Consider the following 23,016-nt stretch of genomic DNA (forward strand, 5'->3'; position numbering starts at 1 on the left):
TTCCCTCCCACTCCCATTAACTTAGACTCCTGAAAAGAAATCACTGTTACTAGTTTGTTATCTGACCCTCCAGAGTTTCTTATGCATTTACACATACAAATATATTTTTGCTTTTCCCATGTTTTTCACACACATGTTGTTGGCATGATCTGTACTTGAGTGATTATTTATTAAAAGTGGTTTTGGAGAGTTTTCCATATTATGAATAAAAACATCCTCATTCTTTTTTATGGCTTTATAATAGCACATTAATGAGCCATAGTTTAGTTAACTACTTCTCCACTGAGGGGCATTTATGTTGCATATATTTTCTCCCAATCTGTGGTTTGCCTTCTCACTGTCTTGAGTTCAGAAGTTTTTATCAGATACTCAAGCAGATGTTAAGAATCACAGTCTTACAGACCTATCTATACCCAAACTCGGTATAAATTTCTAAAACGCCAAGAAGTGTAGATCACTCTGAGTCCAATAAGTAAAGAGGATCACACAGCCTCTCAGACACTGGGGGTTACATCTAAAAGTACATACTTTTTATTTCTATGTCAACACTTGGGTTGCTGTGCAGTGGCTTACAGAATGTGGAAGATTACCCAGAGAAAAAGTTCGTGGACCCAGAAGGAGATGATTTAAACAGAAATAAAATAATAAAATAAAATAAATTGAATTATATTACAGCAAATAATAATAATTCTTATAAAGCGGCAAAAATAAAAATATAAAACAGTAGTGAGTTTAATGAGCTCAGGGTTAAGAATTTTTTGAAGAGAAGTTAGAGATGTTTAAAGTAACAAAGTTAAGTCAGTTTTATTTTTCCTCAGAAAAAAGGGAAGAATAGCTTACAATTTTTTTTATATTCTTGAGGCGATATGTTGACGGTGTCCTGACATTCCACTTCTAAATTTCAAATATACTTTTTTGCCTCTCCAGAAAATTTTGCTGGCTTTCATCATAAGTAAGTCAACATAATGTTAGCTACATTATACAAACCCTAGTAATTCTAATGGGAAAAAAAGATTTAATGCTTTTTTATTGAAGGTGAATATAAATAGGAAATTAACTTAGAAAGATCTTTGTCTCTAGCAGGTATAAAGAGACAAATACAACCTTCAATATACCTTAAATGACTTTTAGATTATTAAATATATGTTGAAATACATTCTTTTCATGCAAGCCCCTCTTAAATATGACCATAAGTCAGTTAGACCAATGGCAAGCGGGAGCAGAAGTGAAAGGAGAGAGAAAATAGACTTCAAGGTGGACCCCTTACTGCAGTACACATTCCCCTTCAATTAACTAATGCTCACTGCCACAAATATTAAGGTATGAAAATATCGTCAAGAATTCACATAGTTCTTAAACATTTCACCTACATATTAGCAATAATAAGACTATTTGAATAGAAGTTTGCCTAATTTTTTACATGTATTTTTCTAAGTCTCAATCATCTAGTGGGTATGTACAAATTTGGTCTTTCCTTGTACATCATTCATTCCCCATTCTCTTTCCCTTTTAACAAACAGGTACTCAGTTATTATTATGCTCATTATTAAATGATACATAGTAAAAATCTATGCCTGGAATCCAACCATCCCACCCCCGATCTCACCAAAAAGTACCCACTGGTAGACACAGGAGCATGAGCAAGCAGCAGTGATACCAGGCATCACTGAATGATCACAGAACTCATGTCCACAAAGCCAGATGCAGGCATCCTCTCAATGCAGCCACCAGCAACCCATCAGAAGTAGCACTCATCAGGAGACCTATGTGCAATCCTGATTTAAAGCACAGTCATCCTACCAGTGCTTGCTGGAAATTTTCTCTCCAGCTCCAAGTCTTTTAAATAAATTCCTAGACCAGCAGAACTTGGTTTAACTCTGCTGTATTTCTTGGCTGCAGATGGTTATACCACCGATGACATTGAGTTTTACTGGAATGGCGGAGAGGGAGCAGTAACGGGAGTCAATAAAATTGAGCTTCCTCAGTTTTCAATTGTCGACTACAAGATGGTATCCAAGAAGGTGGAGTTCACGACTGGTGAGGATGTTTCCCCCCAAATAAGTCAGGAGCACTGTGAAAGAAAGATGGTTTCAACCAAACAATAACCTGATTTTTTTTCAACTCAGGGTCATATCCACGACTGTCACTGAGTTTCCGTCTAAAGAGAAACATCGGGTACTTCATTTTGCAAACCTACATGCCTTCCACACTGATTACAATTCTGTCCTGGGTGTCTTTTTGGATCAACTATGATGCTTCTGCAGCCAGAGTCGCACTAGGTAATGCATTCTCAGCAACGCAGAGAGCTGGTGGAATTCAGCTTTAAACAAATAACCAATGTTTGGAATTATAAGCAATGGTCTTCTCTCATAGCAAGCCAAGGAATAAGATTAGTATAGAGGACACATGGACAAAGCCAAAGGAGGGCAGGGCCAAGGGTGAGAAGTGGGGATGGCTGGGGTTGGGGAGAGCGGTGGGAGAAAAATGGAGACAACTGTGCTTGAACAACAATTAAAAATGTGGAGAAAGAAGAATGCCTGATAATAAGACATTTAAGTGTGAGCACATACAGAGTGAATGTTTTACATTATAATATTTTTAGCATTTTACCAAAATTTTAAAAAACCTTGGAGTATGTTCAGCATTATATAAGTGCTTCTTAGAGTATATTTTAAAATCCTTATTACATTAATTTTTACTCACTGTGTGATGATTTTTCTCTTCAGTCCCTGATTTTTACAGCAGGGCACATTTATAATACATCATCAAATGGATTTGAAGAAAGCTAGACCTTGTGACTATTAAAAAGCTATGTCGAAACTTGGGAAATTCTCTCTCTCGAACATTAACTAAAATTAAATCATATTGATCTGAGTCTCCCTTAAGTGGAGCTCATTGCACTTGAGGAAGGCACAGACAATTCATCAGCTGCATTAATGATCTGTGATCAGCACGGAGTAAAAATAGTTTCCTTCCTGGGGGAACAAAATTCAGAATTAATCTTGTCATGGCTGAGTAGTTGCTGTAAGCTGGAAGGCTACATTTGATACTAAACGATTCCTTGGAAAGTTAGGATGTATAAGGTCTGTTCGATGAATTGGGGCATGGGTGGATCTGTCTCATTAATTTATCACACAGCCATTTCAGTTATCACTTTCCATGGCTTATTCTCACACACACACAAATACAAAACAGCATAATTTCTGGCCAACATACATACCTCTTCTCTTCTGAGATTACTGAACTGGGCTGGATGATCAGCATACCCTCTCATACCTAGATTAATTGTCATCTCTACTGCTTACTTCTAGTGCATAAAACTCACAAGGTCAAGTACTGGCAGTCCCTGATCAACCTTTGAACATTCCAAGACTAGGGAAAGTAAACAAGTAGTTTATCATATCATATGACGTATCTGCACGTTATTTGAATATGAACATGCCTATGTGTATGTACACTGTGATTAAGGAAAACTCACTGGATGAAATCCACTGAGGCAGAATGACAACCATGAAGGTCATAAATTGTCCTTACACTTTGTCTAGCCTCAAAGCTCTGATATTTTAATTAGAGATGTCAGCATATAAGTATGCTGACTTAGCCTGCACTTTGAAATGTAAAACCTGTGATATTTTCACACTTGTGTATGTACAAAAGACATTCATTGAGTAACCCATCTTGCATTAAAAAAAATTTAAGCCAAGGAGTAAAAGCAGAAATGCAACAAGTGGGTTTGTAAACGAACTGTTTGTTTCTATCAAGGACATTAGCTAGAATTACATTAGTTGAAATTTAAAATTTTATTCAAAAGTAAGACCACTCATGATGGCATTTCATACTAGGGCAGCATAACTGAATTCATCATGGATCTAAACTGTTTTCACTTTTTGTATGATGGTCTGGACTTCCTACTTCATTTGTCCCCCTGAAAGCTAAATAGTCAAATCAGGGAATCTATCTGGAATTACTTGACCAGGCAAATGAGTGCTAAGCTATTTTTCCCTTTTCATTTTCTACTTTCCATACACTTTCAAGCTTCCCTTTTCTCTGTATTATTCATGTCATATGTTCTGTCTTTAAGGACTGCCATCAAGTTTCAAGCTTTCAGCATCCTCTGCTTTTATTTTAAAAGATGTCATTTAACAACTCCTTGCCCTTTTTGCCCCTAACTGGGTGATCTACAGCAAAATAACTAATCTCAGAATTTCTCTCTTTTCAGCTTTAAAGTGTAAATGACATTCATGCCCTATCACACTCAGCAAGCTGTTATGAGAGCCACATAATTCATAACTAAGTGCTTGAAACTATAAAACACTGTACGAAAGTGCAATATTAATATTACAGCACAAACCATCTACATGAGATTCCAACTTCTTTTACACTTCTTGTTTTTTCCAATTATCACTTCATCAACACCAAATATTTATTATGCAGCCACACAAACATTATATGTTCAGAATTCTATATTTAACAAATTAGATAATGCAAAATCTTCATTTTAAGAACTTACAGCTGAACACTTCTTTAACAAATCCATGCTGAATTATTTAGGAAGTTTTTCTTGGCTCCAGGGAACTAATTCATTCTAGATTCTGAGATCAAATAACTAGAGGTAATATTTAAAAACCCAAAGCAAGAGCATTTTATTATATCTTAAGTACACAAATCAAATGCTTAATGCAAATCACGAACTCTCTTATATGCTTCTTTTTTTAGTGTTGTCTCACTATCAATTAATTTTAAAAAGTAATACCAACCTTGTGACCAAGGTGTATTACATATTCGTGGAATGACGTAAATTTTCTCAAAGTGGTCGCCAACTTTCAGTGTGGTAGTGGCTGCTGTGGGGATTCATATCACAAGGACAATTTAGAAGGGAGATGAGATGCTAAAAGAAGGAAGAACATAGATGTAGCATGCAATAAAATGAGTAGTATTTGACCTCAGACAGCAGGTACATCAATGGGATTTTGACATGCCTTTCCACCTGCCTGTCTTTTTTCTTCATGTATTATTGTTCAATGGTTTTTAACTCTCCCTTAACAATGCATTTCATTTTATGATTTGTTCATGAACTTCGTAGGGGATCTGCAGCTTCAGCTTTCAAAATGTGTGCTTTTCTGCCCAGCCAGTGGTCTACTGCATTATTGCCATCATTCTGGGGCCTCAATATGGAAATGACATCTGTCCTCTGAGTCTTAGAAAGGACCACTTAACGAGTGCATTCAGCTAAGATGTGTCTTTCTGTTTTATAGGAATCACCACAGTGCTGACAATGACAACCATCAGCACACACCTCAGGGAGACCCTGCCAAAGATCCCATATGTCAAAGCAATTGATATTTACCTGATGGGTTGCTTTGTGTTTGTGTTCCTGGCTCTGCTGGAATATGCCTTTGTGAATTACATCTTCTTTGGAAAGGGCCCCCAGAAAAAGGGAGCCGGCAAACAAAGCCAGAGTGCCAATGAGAAGAACAAACTGGAGATGAATAAAGTCCAGGTAACGTATTACATATTTCTAAAAAGACTCTTCTGAAATGTATCAGCTGCCTGGTTCTCAGGGCTCCCATAGTAGAGCAAAAAAACATATATATTAGTTTAATTTTAATAAACCTCAGACAACCCTTCATTTTACATATCTGAGAACTGAGGATAGAAAGTAGATTGAAGTTTACATAGTTTAATAATATATCTGGGCCTAAAATTCAACCTCAAGTTCCTTATTCTGAACTACATTATTATAAAACAATATGTAAAAGAATAATCCAGGTATGCTCAATAAATAAATAAGAACTAAAGTGAATAAACTCTGCACTTTGAAGTGGAAATGAGACCATATGTACAGTGGTTACAACCACAGACTGGAATCAACCTCCTCGGATTCAATTCCCAGCTCTGCCACCTACTGGCTGGCTTTATAACTTCAGGCCAATCAACCTGTGTAACTGCTTATCTAACGTCATTTCTCAACATCATTATTTATAAATGGAGGGTATTATGGTATACCTATATCACAGAGTTGTTATAAGAATTGAATTAGGTCTCTTTTTGTTTAGCATTTGAAATAATACCTGGAATATAGTAAGTACTCAGTAAGTAGTAGCTGTGATTATATATTGTACAAGACATTATCATTCTTTTTCTTTTGCTTTTTATTGGTAGATCTTATAACCTAGGCTCTCAGGGGATGGAATTAAATTAAATTAATTCTCTGTTTATTCTTTTTTATTTATTTTTATTAAATTTTCCCATTATTTATTGGGAAATAATACCCTGTTTATTCTTTTAAAACATCTCTGTACTCCTACTTCTATGCCACTTTCACTGGAATTAGTTTAAAATCACATCTACTAAAATACTGCATTCACTACAGATTGTGTTCAAGATGGCACACAGATGGCAACTCAAACATCCATTCACTGTCCCGAGCATTGTGTATCCTGCTCTGAGTGAGATGAAGCTCCTTGCCCTCAGAGGCTTAGGTTCTAACACGATGAGACAGGCACCATACACACAAACCAGTGTGAAGAACATAAATTAAAGTTAAAGGTACATTCTGGGAATAAAGTGAAACAGAGTAATGAGGATGAGAATGACTTGGTTCAGGTGATCAGGAAGACCTACCTCTGTGAGGAATCATCATTTGATGTGAGACCTCAGCGAAAAGAAGCAGCAGCCATGTCACGGCCCATCTGAGCTCTGGGGCAGGAGCTGCTTGATACCTTGAAGCACTAAGGGAAGACCAATGCAGCAAGAGCACAGTAAGTGAGAGAGAAAACAGACTAGTAGGAGATGTGGCGGGAGAATTAGGCAGAAGCCAAATCATGAATCTTCCAGGTGTATCTTCATGCTCTTTAGCAGGATCTCAAATTCAGACACTGACAGATAATGAGAAAATGATAAACAAAAAAAAAACCATACAGGCTCAACCACATGGCCGAAATTTGAAGCAATGCCTTCAAATAAATTTTACTCAACTGTGATGCACTATGCTCAATGCTGACAAAGAAGTAGTAGGCATGATACTTGCCCTTGAGAATTCGCTCATCTTTCTGGGAAATACTCATATGAGGTGGCTGGATTATAAAATGAGACTGTATAGCATGATTTTGAGGACCGTCTCTGAAAGGAAGAAGCTTCCCACTGTGTGACTGCAACCCCAATAGCTTTCAAAGTATTTTAGGCGTAGTTTTCAAGGCCACCTCTTTTGTGATGTCATCCTCATCTCGTTTGCCCTGTCAAATGAGGTCTTGATATAACGCATCACTTGGTGTGTGCCAGCTGATACATCGCAGGGGCAGGCCCGGCATAAATAAGGCCATACAGTCAATAGTTCCACTGGTAAGAAAATTCATAAGATGCGTTCTAGATAGACACGTGAAAGGTAGGTACAATTAGGAAGGTAAAAAGGAGAGAATGGCTTTTCAATTACTAGAAAAGCAATGTTCTATAGAGAGGCAATTAAATGGAAAGGTCAAGCAAACTAAAATCTGTTTATTCTAATAAAATGAAAAGGTTATAAAACAAACTTTAACCAAACACTTTGGGCATTTTCCATGACTCCACATGAGGATTTGAGAAATTTTCTAAGGTGGCAAAGGAAAATAAAGGCAGGAAGAAAGCCTCATTTATTATATAATATCTAGATGTATACTATATATTGCTCTGAAGAAGACTTAGTGACTGGCTAGTAAATAATATAAAAGTTCTCATCTAACTGATCTTTCTTTCATAAACGGTTTGTTTATGAAATAATTGTTTGTTTATGAACTTGCATAATACTGGGCTTAAACATAATAGGATTTCATTGCATCTCAAACCAGGAAACTTTTATTCCAGAAGAATAGAGTTTTGTTTTGTTTGTTAATTTGACATATGGGGGAAAACAGAGAGAGCTCTCAATTGTCAAGAGAGAAAATAGTTGAAGAAGAAAAAAATGTGTTTTTATCCATGGAAAGCTAAACTAGGAAGTCCGCAAACGCTTTTCACAGAAACATAAGTAGACAAAATTATGCCAAAATTCAAAAACAAAACATGTTAACACATGACAGAGTAGTTCATAGCAACATAGCGATCTAACCCTCCTATAGATTAAAAAGTATTAACCTTGAGAAGAATCTTTAAACTCTGCTTGTAGACATGGAAGAGTAACTAAAAACCAAGCAAAAACTAGAGGGAAATCACCCATCAGGTGGAGGGCACTACACTTCATGAAATCTGTGTTTACATAACTTTTTCCTTGAGGCCACTCCTCAACCTGGGAAATGTTGGACAAGAGAACTTAAAAAAAAAACTGTAGTTTTTACTTTTATTGGCCTGATGAATCAGAGCATGGAGTTTAGTATTTCCAGTTTCCTGAAAGTTTCAGAAAGAAGTGATCTACAGAAGAAAGTTAAAGTCTGAGGTCCTCAAACGGCAAGTGTGCAGGTAAAATGCCAAAAAGCCCAGGAGAGAAAAATGGCTGGAAGGCTGAAAAAGCAATGAACAGAATTTTTAGCTGGTATTTACCATATGGAAGTCAGAGTTTAGAGTTTGAATCCAGCCATTTGGCGCCAGTTGGTAAATAAATTAGGTTTTTCATAAAAACCCCAAAAGCATCACATCTCAGGAGTAAAAACTAGGTCACAAGAATAAGGGATTTTCCTTGGGTTATGGGAGGAAATGGATTCACTGTAACAACAAAAAACCAAGTCTCCACACATTCTCAGTGATCTGTTAGTAATTTAACTGCCTGTTAAAACATTTTTCAGGGAAGATAACAGAATCCAGAGTCTCTATAATGCATCATCAACATATCTAGTCTATAACAAATTACTAAACATGAGAAGAAACAAGAAAATATGCCCACAGTCAAGAGAAAGAAAAAAATTAGTCAGCAAAAACAAACCTGCAAAAAGTCTTAGATGTTGCTTTCAAAGGTAAGGACCGTCAATAGGAACAATAACTACAATGAATATACTTAAAAGTTCATAGGAAATAGCCCACAATTGGAAACAACCAACATATCTTCTAACTGGTAAATGGTTAAACAAACTGCAATGCATCCACACCATGAAATACTAGTGCAACAAAAAGTAATGAACTGTTCATACATGCAACACTTTGGATGACTCTCAAGGGCATTATGCTGAATGTAAAATGCCAATCATAAAAGAGCACATACTGAGTAACTCTATATAACACTCCTGAAACCAAATTTTAGAGATGAGAACAGATTGGTGGTTGCCTGGAGTTATCGGTGGCGGGGAGAGGGGCGCGGGGCACAGGTGTGATTGACCCCAAAGGGGTGAAAGCATGAGGACGAGCTTTGCCGGGTGGAATAGTTCTGTATCTTGATTGCAGCAGCAGTTACGTGAATCTACACACTAGATTCGGGTAACGGGTCGTACACGCTCTATATCACTGTCAGTATTCTGGTTCGGCTATTGTACAATAGTTAAATAAGACGCAGTTAACAGGAGAAACCAGGGGAAGAGAACATGAAACCTCTCTGCTATCTTTGAAACTTCTTTGGGATCTACAGTCATTTTTTTTTAAAGTTAAAATAGAGGCCAAAGGGAAATATTTTTTAAATTCTTGAAGAGATAGTGAGTCTCAGGGCAGGGGCACAGAAAGTACAAAAAAAAGAACGAATGGAAATCATAGAATCAAAAAATTATTAGATGGAGTAGAACCATATTTTATACAGCAAAGGATCAGTGAAATTGAAGACAATATTGCCCTTCTCTCAATCTTTCCATTGTATCAACTCAGCATGCGTGCTACTGCCTCAAGGGACGCCTTAACTGACCCTTCTGTTGGCTTATGTTTGCTGCCCTTGTTATTTGTTTTCATGGCACCCTGTACCCTTCTTCCATAGCACTCACCGCAGTTGTGAGTATATGTTTCTTTCTGTAGTTATTATTGTTTAATGTCTGTCTCTTAGAGTTCAGGCTTCCCAAGAGCAAGCACTCTATCATGTTTATTGTTCTTTCCTCAGTGGCCAGAACAGAGAAAATACCAAATAAGTTCCTGTTGAATGAATAAATGCTAGAGGAGCCTCCATTCGAGATGAGTTCTTAGATAACACACAAGGTATCCAGTGTTACCTATGTTTTATAAAATCCTTATTCATAATGGTAAGAAAAAGAGATATAGCTCACTGTAGTTCTGCCCTTGACTTTCTTGCTGTTTCTGTCACTTTGATTTTTAACATATCTTGAAATATATTTCATACCGACCTTTGCTAGTCTTTGTGAGTCACAGTGTCATAGGACTTCAGATAGATATACTCTTCAAAGGAGTGTTACAGCTAAGATTGCATAAACTTCTTCACATTTATATGGAACAAATAATACTGCGTTACCATCTCAGGCAACATAATCATCCCTGCAGCTGCTTAGGTTTTCCAGATCCTTATCCTCTTCTGAAACTAGGGGCTCAGACAGACAATGTGTCAATAATAATACAAATGTATGACTTCATCAGTTCATTGTATCATCTCCAGCAGTTAAGATAATGATGCCACCAGTGTGATATTTTTAAATGCTACCTCCTGGTTAAATTTAAAAACTAGAACATGACATTGGCTTTTTCCTTTTATTTCCTGGTTGAATCGTCCTTTCCTGTCCCTTTAGATCCTTGTAAACAGTTGAATTCAAATGATGTATGTGCTGCGGTCCCAGAGAATTTTCATCTGAGGGTTCCCTAACATTTACCTCGGTTCCCTGGAGCACAGAGTGGCACTGAGCATTTATTACACAGTACTTTTAATAGCCTTGGCCGGGCACTCATGTCCAGGGGTAGCTGTACTGAAGCCTCAGAAATGCTTGCTTTGTCTTGATTTATTTTTCCACCAGCTGCACTGAAGCACCTTTTTATATGAGTACAGATGCTGAATCCAGACATTAGGAGAGTTTCACCCTCCAAGGTGATAAAGACTGTAGATTCATGAACCCCTTGGGCATCATCTCAAACTAGAGATGGTATTTAGAGTTTTGAAAGACACATTTTACAATACAACTAGGCTGTTAAACTACACTGCAAGGAAGCCACTTCTGCGTCTGGACCACTTTTACAGTACCAGGAACTTACATGGTTGTATCTGCTAGCCACCACACCTGACCATTTGCCAATAAATCCACCTAAGATTAAATGTTTTCTGCTTGGATGGTCTGGGATCAAAAACACTCCAAGTCATGGAGGACACGGGTGGAATTTGCCAAAGATTCATTCCAAATGTACAGTTGTAATCCCAACAGTTGAGAAATATTTCCCTTTCAATTACATATTGATACTCTAACCTGGACTCTTTTCTCTCCGTGACTTGGAGAGAAAAGTCACTCTCCATAGCTTTTCTTCTCACACTTCTCACACTCTTTTTACTCTCCGTGGCGAGTCATCTGCAATTTAGAAATCTACACTTTTACACAAATTTGTAAATGTAAATCAGCTTTGTATTGTGACTAATTCCAAGATGCAACATGCATCATGAACGCACACAGCTCTCTCCTAAAGTCTAGCTTGGAATAGCTGGGTATCTACATCAGTCAGCATTTGGTCCTACAACAGACCCCACATCCCTGTGTTATCCTCCGGCCACTGGGACACGGCTCTCAGCCTTTGATGGAATTTGAACTACTCTGACATAGCATCTGGGATTCTGGAGAAATTTGTATTGGCAGTACCTGATCTGCTTTAGCCCTTAAATCCCTGCCCAAATCAAATCTGGCTTGTTTCACATTTTGTTCTCCAGCTTTTGCTTAATCTTATCTAGTTTCCAGAGTCTGAAGCAGTCTAATTTTCTCTTCCAATAATCTACAAACCTCTCTCTCTCTCTCTCTCTCTCTCACACACACACACACACACCTCATCTATCTCTTTGTCATTTTCTCCCTGATGTCCAAAGCTTATTTTTGTCTGTACCCAAAAAACTAGGACTGTTTTGGTGAACAAGAAAGGAATCAAACTTACTTAACTGGCTTAAGAAACAAAAAAGGAGAGAGATTTTTTGGCCAACGTAACTGAGAGCCCAGGCATGGCTGTCATTCTACATGTGGCTGTATCCGAAGGTCCACCCAATGTCACAAGCAAGCATCTCTCTTCATCTCATAACTCTGCTCCTCTCCCTGTTGGCTTTATATGCAGTAGTCCTTCTGTCCTGGCCATCCCACAACTCCAGAGTTTAGAGTGTCAAAGCTCTGCAGCCCCAGAAGAAAAGTACTTTCTTATACCAAATAGTCACAACCCAAAATCCTAAGATTGAGTCATATTCTCAGGAAGAAATCAATCCTTCTTACCAGGAAGATGAAAAAGCATTAAAACCTCAGGTCTGCATCACAGGCGGGTCCCTAAGGCACACCTCATGGACCAAAGGACTGTCAGGGTGATGTTATCAGGAAGGTGGAATCGTATCAGGGATGTCAAAGCAGTGGGCTTTCATCACAATCCACCTCACACTCTTTGCCTAACGGAAAATACCCAGACTCCTTACCGTGGGCCGCAAGGTCCACCACAATCCCAATGTGCTTTATTCTGCTGCCTGGCATGCCTCCCGCTCCCCTTCCCCAGCACACACTTGGCTCCAGAATTAAAACATAGTTTTTCCCAAAGTGCCATGTTTTCAGTCTTTGGAACCTTCGTTTGGCTTGTTACCCAGGTTCGCTGGGTAACAGTGAATCTTGACTGATGAAGTCTTCCTTCACTCCTGGGGCGAAGTGGGTGCGCCTCGTCTAGTCGGCCCTACCCACACCCAGTGCTTCCTCTTTTCATCTCCATTTAACAAACATTTGATGAGTTCATACTATGCGAACACTCTCCGTGCCCTGGGGATATTGTCAGCAGTGACTGAAACAAAAGCCCAGGTTTGGGTCGACCAGACCAACCGTGAACAGCACGCACACAGACGCGCACCTGGTGCCAGGTGATGATAAAGGCTGCAGAGACAGAGTGGCCTCAAATGCAGGCACCGTCTCTTCCATCCTTGGTGTTGCGATGCCCGTCACTGAGCCTAGCACAAATTAGGCACTTCAATGTCTTCAAGTAATAAGCAAAGTAACAAATTAATTATAAAACCAGCCCTGGCTGGTGTAGCTCAGTGGATTGAATGTGGGCTGTGAACCAAAGAGTCGTTCGATTCCCAGTCAGGGCACATGCCTGGGTTGCAGGCCAGTTCCCCAGTGGGGGCCATGTGAGAGGCAACCACACATTGATGTTTTTCTCTCTCTCTTTCTCCTTCCCTTCTCCTCTCTCTAAAAATAAAAAAAAGAAAACCGAAAGTCATGCTCTTAGACTTCATGTGTAATTAAGAACTATTTTTCTATTACACTCTTACTTTTTAGAAAAATGTTTAAGCCTCTACAAAATAAGAACTGTTTGGTACCATTCAAAATGAAATATATGTGTATATAGATAATATTTTCTAATGAAGGACATTTATTTTTATTAGGACAGTTAGTGGTAACAATATGTGTGTTATTAATAGGAGGTGTTGAATCTGTGTCTTGACACTTTAAGTGGCCCGAATGTAGCTTTTCCAGCCATTTCCTTCTCCTGAAATCCCTGTGTTGGAATCTAAGCTGAGTGGTAATTCCACTCCACCTGGAGTTCATCAGCTGCCCCCATCAAGAAGAGTGAAGTACAGAAGTACTGTGCTGATTATATAAGGAACCCTGGCCCAGACACTAAAGCAGAAGATTCCACATTCAGTGTTCTTGGGAAACCCCAAGACATTCCCACACACACTGACACCACACAGTCTAAACATCTCCCCTTCGACTCTGTGAAAGGCATATGGCCAAAATTACTCTTTTCTCTACACCTGAAGAACAAAACATTGCTGATGAGATTTTGGGTCAATATTTTAAGAGAGTTCACTGAGGACGAATCTGAAAAATGACCCTTATTTGCATTATTCAGTATTGAATGCAATACTGGTTATAATGCACTTTATATTTAATTTCAAGAGGAATCGTCTCAAATACTGGCACTCCCTAGTAACCAGTGACGAGGGTTGGCAGTCCTGGTGAGAACGAACGACTGACAGCAACAGTGTGAGTGCGGCACAGTAGGGGAGTGGGATGGGCAGGTGGACGCCGTGGCTGTGTGGCTCTCTGCTCTCAGTAGGTGAAGCCACCACCCTGGACAGCTTCGTTCTGTGGACTGCAGGCTTCCAGAGGGCGGCGCAGAGTGTGGCCAGCATCACTGCACTCGGCTTCCTGCTCTGTTTTTCAGACTCACTTGGCGAGTACGAATCTAATTGAATCAGTTAGCAAGCAGGAAATAATTTTCTGTTTGCAAGTAAATTGAGCCCGGAGGTATTTCTCAACAGGGCTTTAAAACTGCCACTGAAAACAAGATTATATTTTATTCCAATTACACTGAAATGAGTTCTGCTATGTTTATATATTGAAAATATCCGGAACAATTAAGTTCAGTGAGTGGCAACATTTTTCACAGCCTAAGGCACTGTTTGGGGGATCCTGCCAGCAGAGAAAAGGAGAGGGTGAGAGAGAGAGAGAGGGCAGAATAAAAAATGGGCCCAAGCTAGAAAATGAATTGTACATTTCTTTGAGTTTCTGTTGAGGGAAGAAATATAGTCATCAAATCAATAAAGCTTTGGTCATTTGGAAAGCCCCCTCGTGAATTTTACGCTACCCTTTCTATCACTCAGGGTTCTCCAAAGACACAGGACCAAGAGAAACAGAACGAATATATACATACAAAAAGAGATGTGTTTTGAGGGATTGGCTCATGTGATTGTGGAAAATGGCAAGTCTGAAGTCTGTAAAGTATGCTGAAACTGGAGCAGGAGTTCTATGTTACAGTCTTGAGGCAGAATTTCTTCTAGCTGCAAAACTTAGGTTGTTCACATGTCTTGGATATTGTAAGGAATGCTGCAGTGAAGGTGGGGGGCAGCTACCTTTCTGAGTTAGTGTTTTCATTTCCTTCAGATAAACACCCAGAAGTGCAATGGCTGAATTGGATGGTGGTTGTATTTTTAATTTTTTAGGACCCCCAAACTCTTTCCCGTAGTGGTAATGTTTTTCTCCATAACAATCTAAGCACCAATAGTTCAAAAACTTGTCTATTATGTTCACTACTGCCTTCCCAGGACCATGTGTCCTCTGAACTTAAGAGCCAGAGTTGAGGCTGATGAGCACCACGCTGTAGAAAGGAAGGAGAAGATCCCCCAATCCAGGTCTATGTGCTGAAATCACAGACTTTCCTTTATATGTGAGCCCCTCCAAGACTTGCCTGTGGTCAGCAAGCCTCAAGGTATCATGACCTTCAGGAGGAAAGATCAGAGAAAGGCTCAGCAGGCAAAGAGAAGGTGGAACTCATGGCCAGAGTAAACAAAATTATAAAAGTCTGTTGGAAAGAGAACTAAAAACCTGAGTGTGAAAGAGGTCGTAGTATTTGTCTAACAAAACACTGAGAACCAATAGAAGTGGAGGGGAAGTCACGGGGTTCGTACAGGAGGATACCAGCTGGAAAGGGTTGATTAGTCAAGATCTTCGAATTTCCAAGATATGAGATATGTCCTACTGCATATAGAGAGGCTGATTTCTTCGTCAGTGCCTGGAACAGTGATAACACATATTAAATACCCAATAAACAGTTACTGAATAAATGAATGAATGAATGAGTGAACTATAACATTTTAAACATTTATCCATGATCCACCTAAAATGACCTCTTATAGCACAGAATATACGCCTGTATAATAGGGTCTGGGTATGGGTGAAGCATTAGCAAGTTTTTGAGGCAATGGATCTTAAGCTTCATTCTCTGCCCCCATTTGTTAGTCATCTAGAGCTTGCATTTTGATCATCGATCTGAGACAGGGCTTATTTACTGACCTTCTTAAAGTGTTCATGAAAAGTGTATCTATTTTCTCTAAATGTAGGTGCAGTGACTCTCTAACCTAAAAAAGAGGAAAAGAAAAAGAATCAGTGGTGTTGGTGTGAGGAGTGAGGTTAATAGAATACAGTCATTGCCTGCAATATTGGGCAGACTCACCTCCACAGCCCCTGGAACCACCTAGTACTGCAGGCCTTCCCCAATGACACAGCAGGTTCAACGTGAGCATCCTTACATAGATGGCACCTTCTCTGTAAGCAGATCACAGGGACAGAAAAGCTCGGAAGACACAGACCCCAGTGTGCTTGTACCCATCAGCTGGGAGAGTGGGCAGCAGTGACAGAGGACAAGGACAGCGGAAGCTGGAAGCAGTTTCTCTCCTGGGGATTAGAGTGGAAAGTGCCTTCCTTTGTGGCAGCATGAGGAGTAGAGAGTGATTTTCTCACGGAATAGTTATTTCAACATCAGCGTGCTTCAGGAAATATATCAGCCTGTATGTGCCCTAGAAATACAGTATGTGGGCATTTTCACTTGCCTCACTTCCTCCTGCCTCAAGGTTTTAGAATCTTCAGTGTCTGGATTGTGTCCAAGTCAGATGTTGACATTTTCTTACTAACTAGACAGCACTTGACCTTTGCGGATGGTGAAGCAATGCCCAGCGTGGCTCCTTGCTGCTTCTGGAAGAGCAAGGGCCACTTTCTCTGTAGATATTATTTTTTGGAAAGCTACAGATATTAGGGTGCCTTGGATGTTTTTAAAGTTTGAGGTAAACTGAAAATCACTCTTTTCCAAGGAGCAGAGGTTAGAGTCAACCAAAACCTTGCTGATGTCAGCAGTGGTGTGGTTACCACACATGCACTTTCCCCAGCAGTGAAGAGCTTGAACAATGGAGGGTAGAATCACACCTCGGCAGTCATTTACGAGCACATCATCTCTCTCCCTCTCTCTCTCTCTCACACACACACACATACAGAGTGTGTAACGCACACACACACAGAGTCTGTAACAAGCGCCTTTAGGATGAAACCTACACAGTGTAGGAGAGATACTGGAGGGGACCAAGAATTGTTTTATGACCCTTCTTCTACTTTCCTAACAATAATGTTGTTTTAACTATATCATAATGGGTGGTTGCAAAAATGGATTCATCATGTCACATGCCACACCACTATGAGCTATGATTTCTAGCTCAGTGACAGAATATTTGGAGGATTTGTACAAACTAATAAACTACATGCAATTTATAAGTTCATCAGAGTCTCCACCAAGGCAGACCAAAATATCTTAATAAAATGTACCTTGTTTGCCATGACTTCTGTTTAATGAGGAGCATCTGTATACTTCTCTGGCTGATTCTAAATTTTAGTGACCTGTTTACTGAGAGAAATTTTACAATAATGTAATTTAATAATGCATACAGTACAGATCAAGCGATTCAGTTTTACTGTTATTTTTTAGTATGTTACCTCTTCTGCCTAGAATATTCTTCATACTCAGACTATCAAAAATAGGAAACAGACTCTTAAGATTACCTAGTGAAAACCTTTTTCACTGGGTAATTTATAGATGAGGAAGCTGTGTGTATAATAAAACCAGAATGAGGGAACAGCTTTCAATGCCCACTCCTCGTTCTGTCCTCTACTCATCCTTTAAGACCCAATACAAGCTGCACCTCCTCACACAGCCTTCCTTGACCTCTGATGGTGCATCCATTTCATGAACCCCTACTCATGGTCAATACTGTAGTACTTATCATTTGGTTAAAAATTCTCTTCACTCCCAGTACTACGCCTTACTCTTGTATCTCTAAGAAGTATTAGCTGAAGGAAAAAATTCATGTTTTATGATTCTCTGGAACTCTACAGTTCCACTCCACTCTGCTGTGGACTGGAGCTCCACAGCACTTAGCAAAGTCATGTACACCACCTTATCATCTAGTATAGTTGTCCCTTTTTAAACAAAGTCTGCACGTTGCTCTTATCACTTCAAATTTATCACCTCTTTAGTGGCCTGAACTTTCATATACATGACCTTTTCAACCATAGACTTAGTATATGTGTGTATATAGTATATACTCACATACTCACACACACACAGAGACACATCCTTGACACAGACACTGTATCTGGAAAATAGTACCCAATCAATATGGGGTTTTTTTTGAGAGCGAGTTCATTCTTGATCAGGAAAGGTACTCAGTTACACAGAGGAAGTAGGATTTAAATTGAGCCTTAAAGAAAACATATTGATTAACTTGAAAAGAGGAGGGAAATTATATTTGAGACAAAGACTATGCTGTGTTTTGATCTCAAATTGGGCACTTGTTCTTTGTTTAACCTTAGGCAATTTGCCTCAGCACTCTGAACCTCCGTCCCCCATCTGCTGAACTAGGAGACTATCATATGTTGCATAATGCTGTTATAAGAATAACAAAGATAAATTACACAGTGGAAGTCAATAATAGTAGTTATGAACAACAACAAAAGTCAATCATAATTTGCTGAACAAGGAAGCCAGAGGTGCCAGTGAAGGCACAATGGGTAGCGTAGTTAGACCAGAGCAAAATGCTTCACAGAGGGAGAGACGAGAGATAAAATGGGGGGGACAGATTCAGTCACCAGTCCTTTCCAATTACCTCCAAGTTTAGAGCTATCGATTGCATCACTAAATTCACTGTGAGATGTAGTGATGGCTAAAGACTATGAAGTAGCCCTTTCTCGATAAAAAGCACAAGAGCTCTGAATCAGACAAGGCATGGGTTGTAACCTACATCTGGCACTTCCTCAGGGGATAAACTTGAGGCAGTTGGATGTTGTAAGTATTACACAAGCAATATATACAAAGCATCTGCCAAATGCGAGGCACAGTGGTGGACACCATTAATCTTAGCTCCCATCTGTGATGTGCCTGTGTTTTCTGTGTTTTCTGTCTCTCCTGTCTGCCCTTCCCTCCTTCTATGCTTTTCTCTCCTTCTTCATAGCCTGGTTTTTGCCTGCCCACCTGTATAATTTTGATTTTCAGTAAGTGTTTACCAAGAATAGTCTTATTTAAAAGCCCTTAGGGAGCATTTACTATAAATTAGATACTGTGCTAATGACACTAGATTCAGACACAGCTGCCTGTGTCACCCTTGGAAGTACATCAGACTCATTTGCATGAATGAACTAGGTCTCCTCCCGATAAATCAATGTGCAGTGTATCAGCCTGGAGTTAGACGAAGGCCAGAGGTGTTCACATTTCTTACAGTTCCAAAAGTGGGTGTGGCAGCACAGCACGGAGAAGAACCAGAAAACCTCAAACAGGAATGACTGAAATGGCAGGAAGCAACAGCGAACAATGGTGTAGAAGCCAAAGTCAAAGCATAGCCAGGCATATCCCTTTGACCCAACAACCCCACTTCTGACAATTTAGCCTGAACAAATAATTATGGATATGCACAGATTCAGCTTAAAGGTGCCCCTTGCTGGCTTGTTTACATAATACTACAAAAGTAAAACAAGTAGACGTATAACAACAAACTAGTTCAGTTATGGTTTACCCATAGCAGCTATAAATAAATGGTGTCACAGAGAAATATTTATTGCCATGGAAAGATGACCAGGTTTTACTCTTCACTGACAAAAGCAGATTGCAAAGCAAACACACCAGAGAACTTGTGTTTGTAAAGATACATGAAGAGAAAAAAAGAGTGGGAGGTTGGCAGGATGTCAAAAATAATAGACACTGAGGTGAGAAAGGATATTTACTTTTTATTTTTTGTTTTCCTGATTCTAGTTTTAAAAGTTTCCATGTACCAGTATTGTAACAAGAAAAATACCATGTTATTTGTATATATGTGTCGTGTACACAAACAGATTCAATAAATGCTAGTTACTAACAAAAATAATATATAAACACAAATATATAGAGTCTACATAAATGCACAAACACACAAGTGTTTTGTGGATGGAGACAAATGATGGATGAATAAATAGATGAAAACGGATGGTAGATTAGATAGATGACAGATGAATGGATGACAGATGATGATGATAGATAGATAGATGATAGATAGATAGATAGATAGATGATAGATAGATAGATAGATAGATAGATGATAGATAGATGATAGGCCACCTCCAGACCCAGGAGGCACTCAGAGCTAAGATGTCCAGTTGACAGTGTTGAATGAGCCCCGCGCGGTGTCATCAGATGTAGGTTAAGGAAAACCAGCTGTGCCTGAGCCTGTCCTTTCCCTATCAGGTCGACGCCCACGGCAACATTCTCCTCAGCACCCTGGAAATCAGGAACGAGACGAGCGGCTCGGAAGTGCTCACAGGAGTGAGCGACCCCAAGACCACCATGTACTCGTACGACAGCGCCAGCATCCAGTACCGCAAGCCCTTGAGCAGCCGCGAGGCCTACGGGCGCGCGCTGGAGCGGCACGGCGCGCACAACAAGGGGCGCATCCGCCGGCGCGCCTCGCAGCTCAAGGTCAAGATCCCCGACTTGACTGATGTGAATTCCATAGACAAGTGGTCCCGAATGTTTTTCCCCATCACTTTTTCTCTTTTCAACGTCGTTTATTGGCTTTACTATGTACATTAAGGTCTGGTCTGTCCGAATGGTTCAGAAACGACTACTTTCCTGTTCTTCTCTTGATTTTTAACCCCACAGGTCCCCAGCTTTTGAGGTAAGAGATTCAGCCATCTAATCTGTTTTAGGTCTTGCATATCAATTTTAGTACTGCACCATGTTTACTTTAAAAAAAAAAACTATTTTTTTCCCAGTCTACAGTGGTCCAGGTTATCAGCTCTTTCAGAGCTCTGTTAATTGCCATGTTTACAAACACACACACACACACACACACATTCACAGAAGTTAGATAGGTAGCTCTTGAGCAGTCTTTCCTAGTTGCCCCGGATTGTATTCATTTCGTTGTTAATGAAGAATGAAAAGAGGACTTAGCTCTCTGTGCACACTGCTTCCTGGTAAACTGTAACAATCTCATACTGCCAAAAACAACTCAACTCAATTTCCAGGATCTCAGAGGGAAAAAAAAAAAGCCATTGACAAGTTACAGATTTCCAGGAAGAAAAGAAAACAAAAAGGAGCCTAGAAGAGGAAGGAAGACTCCCCTCCACTCCCAAGTGCCCCCAGTTCTCGCAAGCAGAAGGGGTCTCAGCTCCGTGGAAGAGGAAAGAGGGATTGGCAAGGGCTGGCGGAGTTTATGCAACCCGGTCTGCCAGCTTCACCTCTCCATTAAACTGAGTATTGGGAAGGACACTTCTTTCTCAGAATTCCAGGCTGATTTAAAGCTCACTCATGTTAGAATCCAACCTGATAACCATGGAGGACATTTTTCTTTTCTTCTTGAGAATAAGAGTATGGGGATTGATGACTTTTTTCCTTTGAACTATTTCAAACGATCCGCCCCAATCTCATCCATCAGCCTGGAGTCACTTGACGCTGTGCCATGAAACCATGTCCTCACGTTTCCCTGGTTCCTGCTCGAGAGCATCAGAGGAAGGGGTTGGGAGAAGAGGGCTTCAAAGATGGGGATCGGGAGCAATTTTTGCTTGAGAAAAATTGCCCTTTCCATGAGGAAGGCAAGACTTATGTGCTGTGCAAAGGGTGCCTGGGCAGTTACCCGAACTGCCAAATCTTCGATCAAATAGTATATATTTCTTAGCCTTCCAGAGAGCAGTGTCTAGTGGTGACAGGCCAGCTGGTCGGGCCTCAGCCAGGCCTCATGGGTCTACTCTCTGAGCTCCGCCTTCCAAAAGAGGAAGCAGTTGTTTCAGGAAATGCACGTACACCGGTTTCGGTGTCACACTTCTCTGAGGCCAGATCTTCATTTTAAAGGAAATCTGAAGAGAGCAAAACCACAGATAACAGCCACTATGACAAGCTCACTGGGCCTTTAAACATTCACACCAGCCCCTGAAGTAAAGACCCTGTCTGCACTCATGAATCCCCATCATCATTGCGCTGCCTGATCTCTGTCCACAGATCACTTTGGTCATAGTCGTCAGAGAAGGGCCATCTCTCGGTCGCCCAAAACACAATTCTAACCAGCTGCAGATGAGATCCGTCCCATTTTGTGTCATTAAAGCCTCATTGCTTTGTTTGTGTGTTTGTTTTAGCTTGAGCGTTAAAGAATTCTATGTGTTCATTTGCAAGGCTGAGTGAAACCCTAAGTTGACCAACCAGTTATGGAGGTGATTGGGACCTACCTCAACCCTATGTGAAGTAGGGTTGAGGTAATAATAGGGATGCTCTGGCTTTCTCCCTAAGGCTGTGATCAGGGTCCATGTTTACGATAACATCAGCTACTAGAAATTGTAGCTTTAACTGAAAGATAAGGCTGAATACTTACTAATGAGCCCAAGTAGAGAGAAAGTGATGATACCCTTTTAGAAAGCAAGAGGAAAAGATTATCCCAGAATATAATGAATGGTTAAGGCTAACAGATAATACACATTAGTAAAAATATAAAAACTCTGCTTTAACTGGGAAAACTATCTCGATGATTTCGTAAGAGATTAATAGAAATAATTAAATAAGAAAAACCTAATTTTCATTCAGGTTTTGATTGCATGGTCACAGTTCCCTGGTTGAGGAAATCTTTAGCTTCTGGAGATGAAGTGATCCACTTTGAAACTGAGTAGTTCCTTGGCAGGGTGAGACACTGTGCCATTGTAAAATGCTCCAACAGGGTGGCAAGTAAGCAGACCAGTGACTGGTATTCCCAGTGACCACTGTGTAGCCATGTATTTTAAACACAGAAAGGGAGACTTTTGGCTAATGCTTATCAGAAATGAATCATTATGATGTCAAAACACTTTAAAAAGCTTTTAAGCTACATCAGATAGAAAGTATCTGTACACTATGTTCCTTAACAAAACAACTTTTCTTTATTTATCTGTTTAGATCATTCTTCTTGGAAAAGATTGAGGTAATTCAAATTTTCTTATTATTTTTATCTTGCCTTAAAAGTCTAAAGAATTTTATGCTTGTAATTTAGATGTATCTTTAAGGGAGAAAAAGAACATTTGGAATTCTTCTAGCTTAACCTTTGTGAAATGCAAAATTTGTAAGCCTGAGTATTCCATCAGGCACAAAATGGTGTCACTGTATGCCCTCCAGGATGCTACAGGGGTGACGACCGCCACCCTGCCATCCTGTTAAATAGCT

General features: G+C 39.8%; 1 protein-coding gene across 2 annotated transcripts in view; it reads left to right on the top strand.

The window, feature by feature from the left end:
- Positions 1-20,820, top strand: part of GABRB1 (gamma-aminobutyric acid type A receptor subunit beta1) — a 335,719-nt gene extending 314,899 nt beyond the window's left edge. The window contains exons 6-9 of one of the 2 annotated variants that reach the window (XM_053655002.1): positions 1,900-2,037; positions 2,127-2,279; positions 5,256-5,500; positions 20,083-20,820. In XM_053655002.1, the coding sequence (XP_053510977.1) occupies positions 1,900-2,037; positions 2,127-2,279; positions 5,256-5,500; positions 20,083-20,427 (881 nt within the window). In that variant the 3' untranslated portion in view covers positions 20,428-20,820. The remainder of the gene's footprint in view (positions 1-1,899; positions 2,038-2,126; positions 2,280-5,255; positions 5,501-20,082) is intronic. The other variant, XM_053655003.1, reaches the window with a different exon arrangement.
- Positions 20,821-23,016: the final 2,196 nt, after the last annotated feature.

The sequence above is a fragment of the Artibeus jamaicensis genome, unplaced genomic scaffold (genome assembly GCF_021234435.1).
Source record: "Artibeus jamaicensis isolate MK-2021 breed Jamaican fruit bat unplaced genomic scaffold, CSHL_Jam_final contig_889, whole genome shotgun sequence".
NCBI lineage: Eukaryota > Metazoa > Chordata > Mammalia > Chiroptera > Phyllostomidae > Artibeus > Artibeus jamaicensis.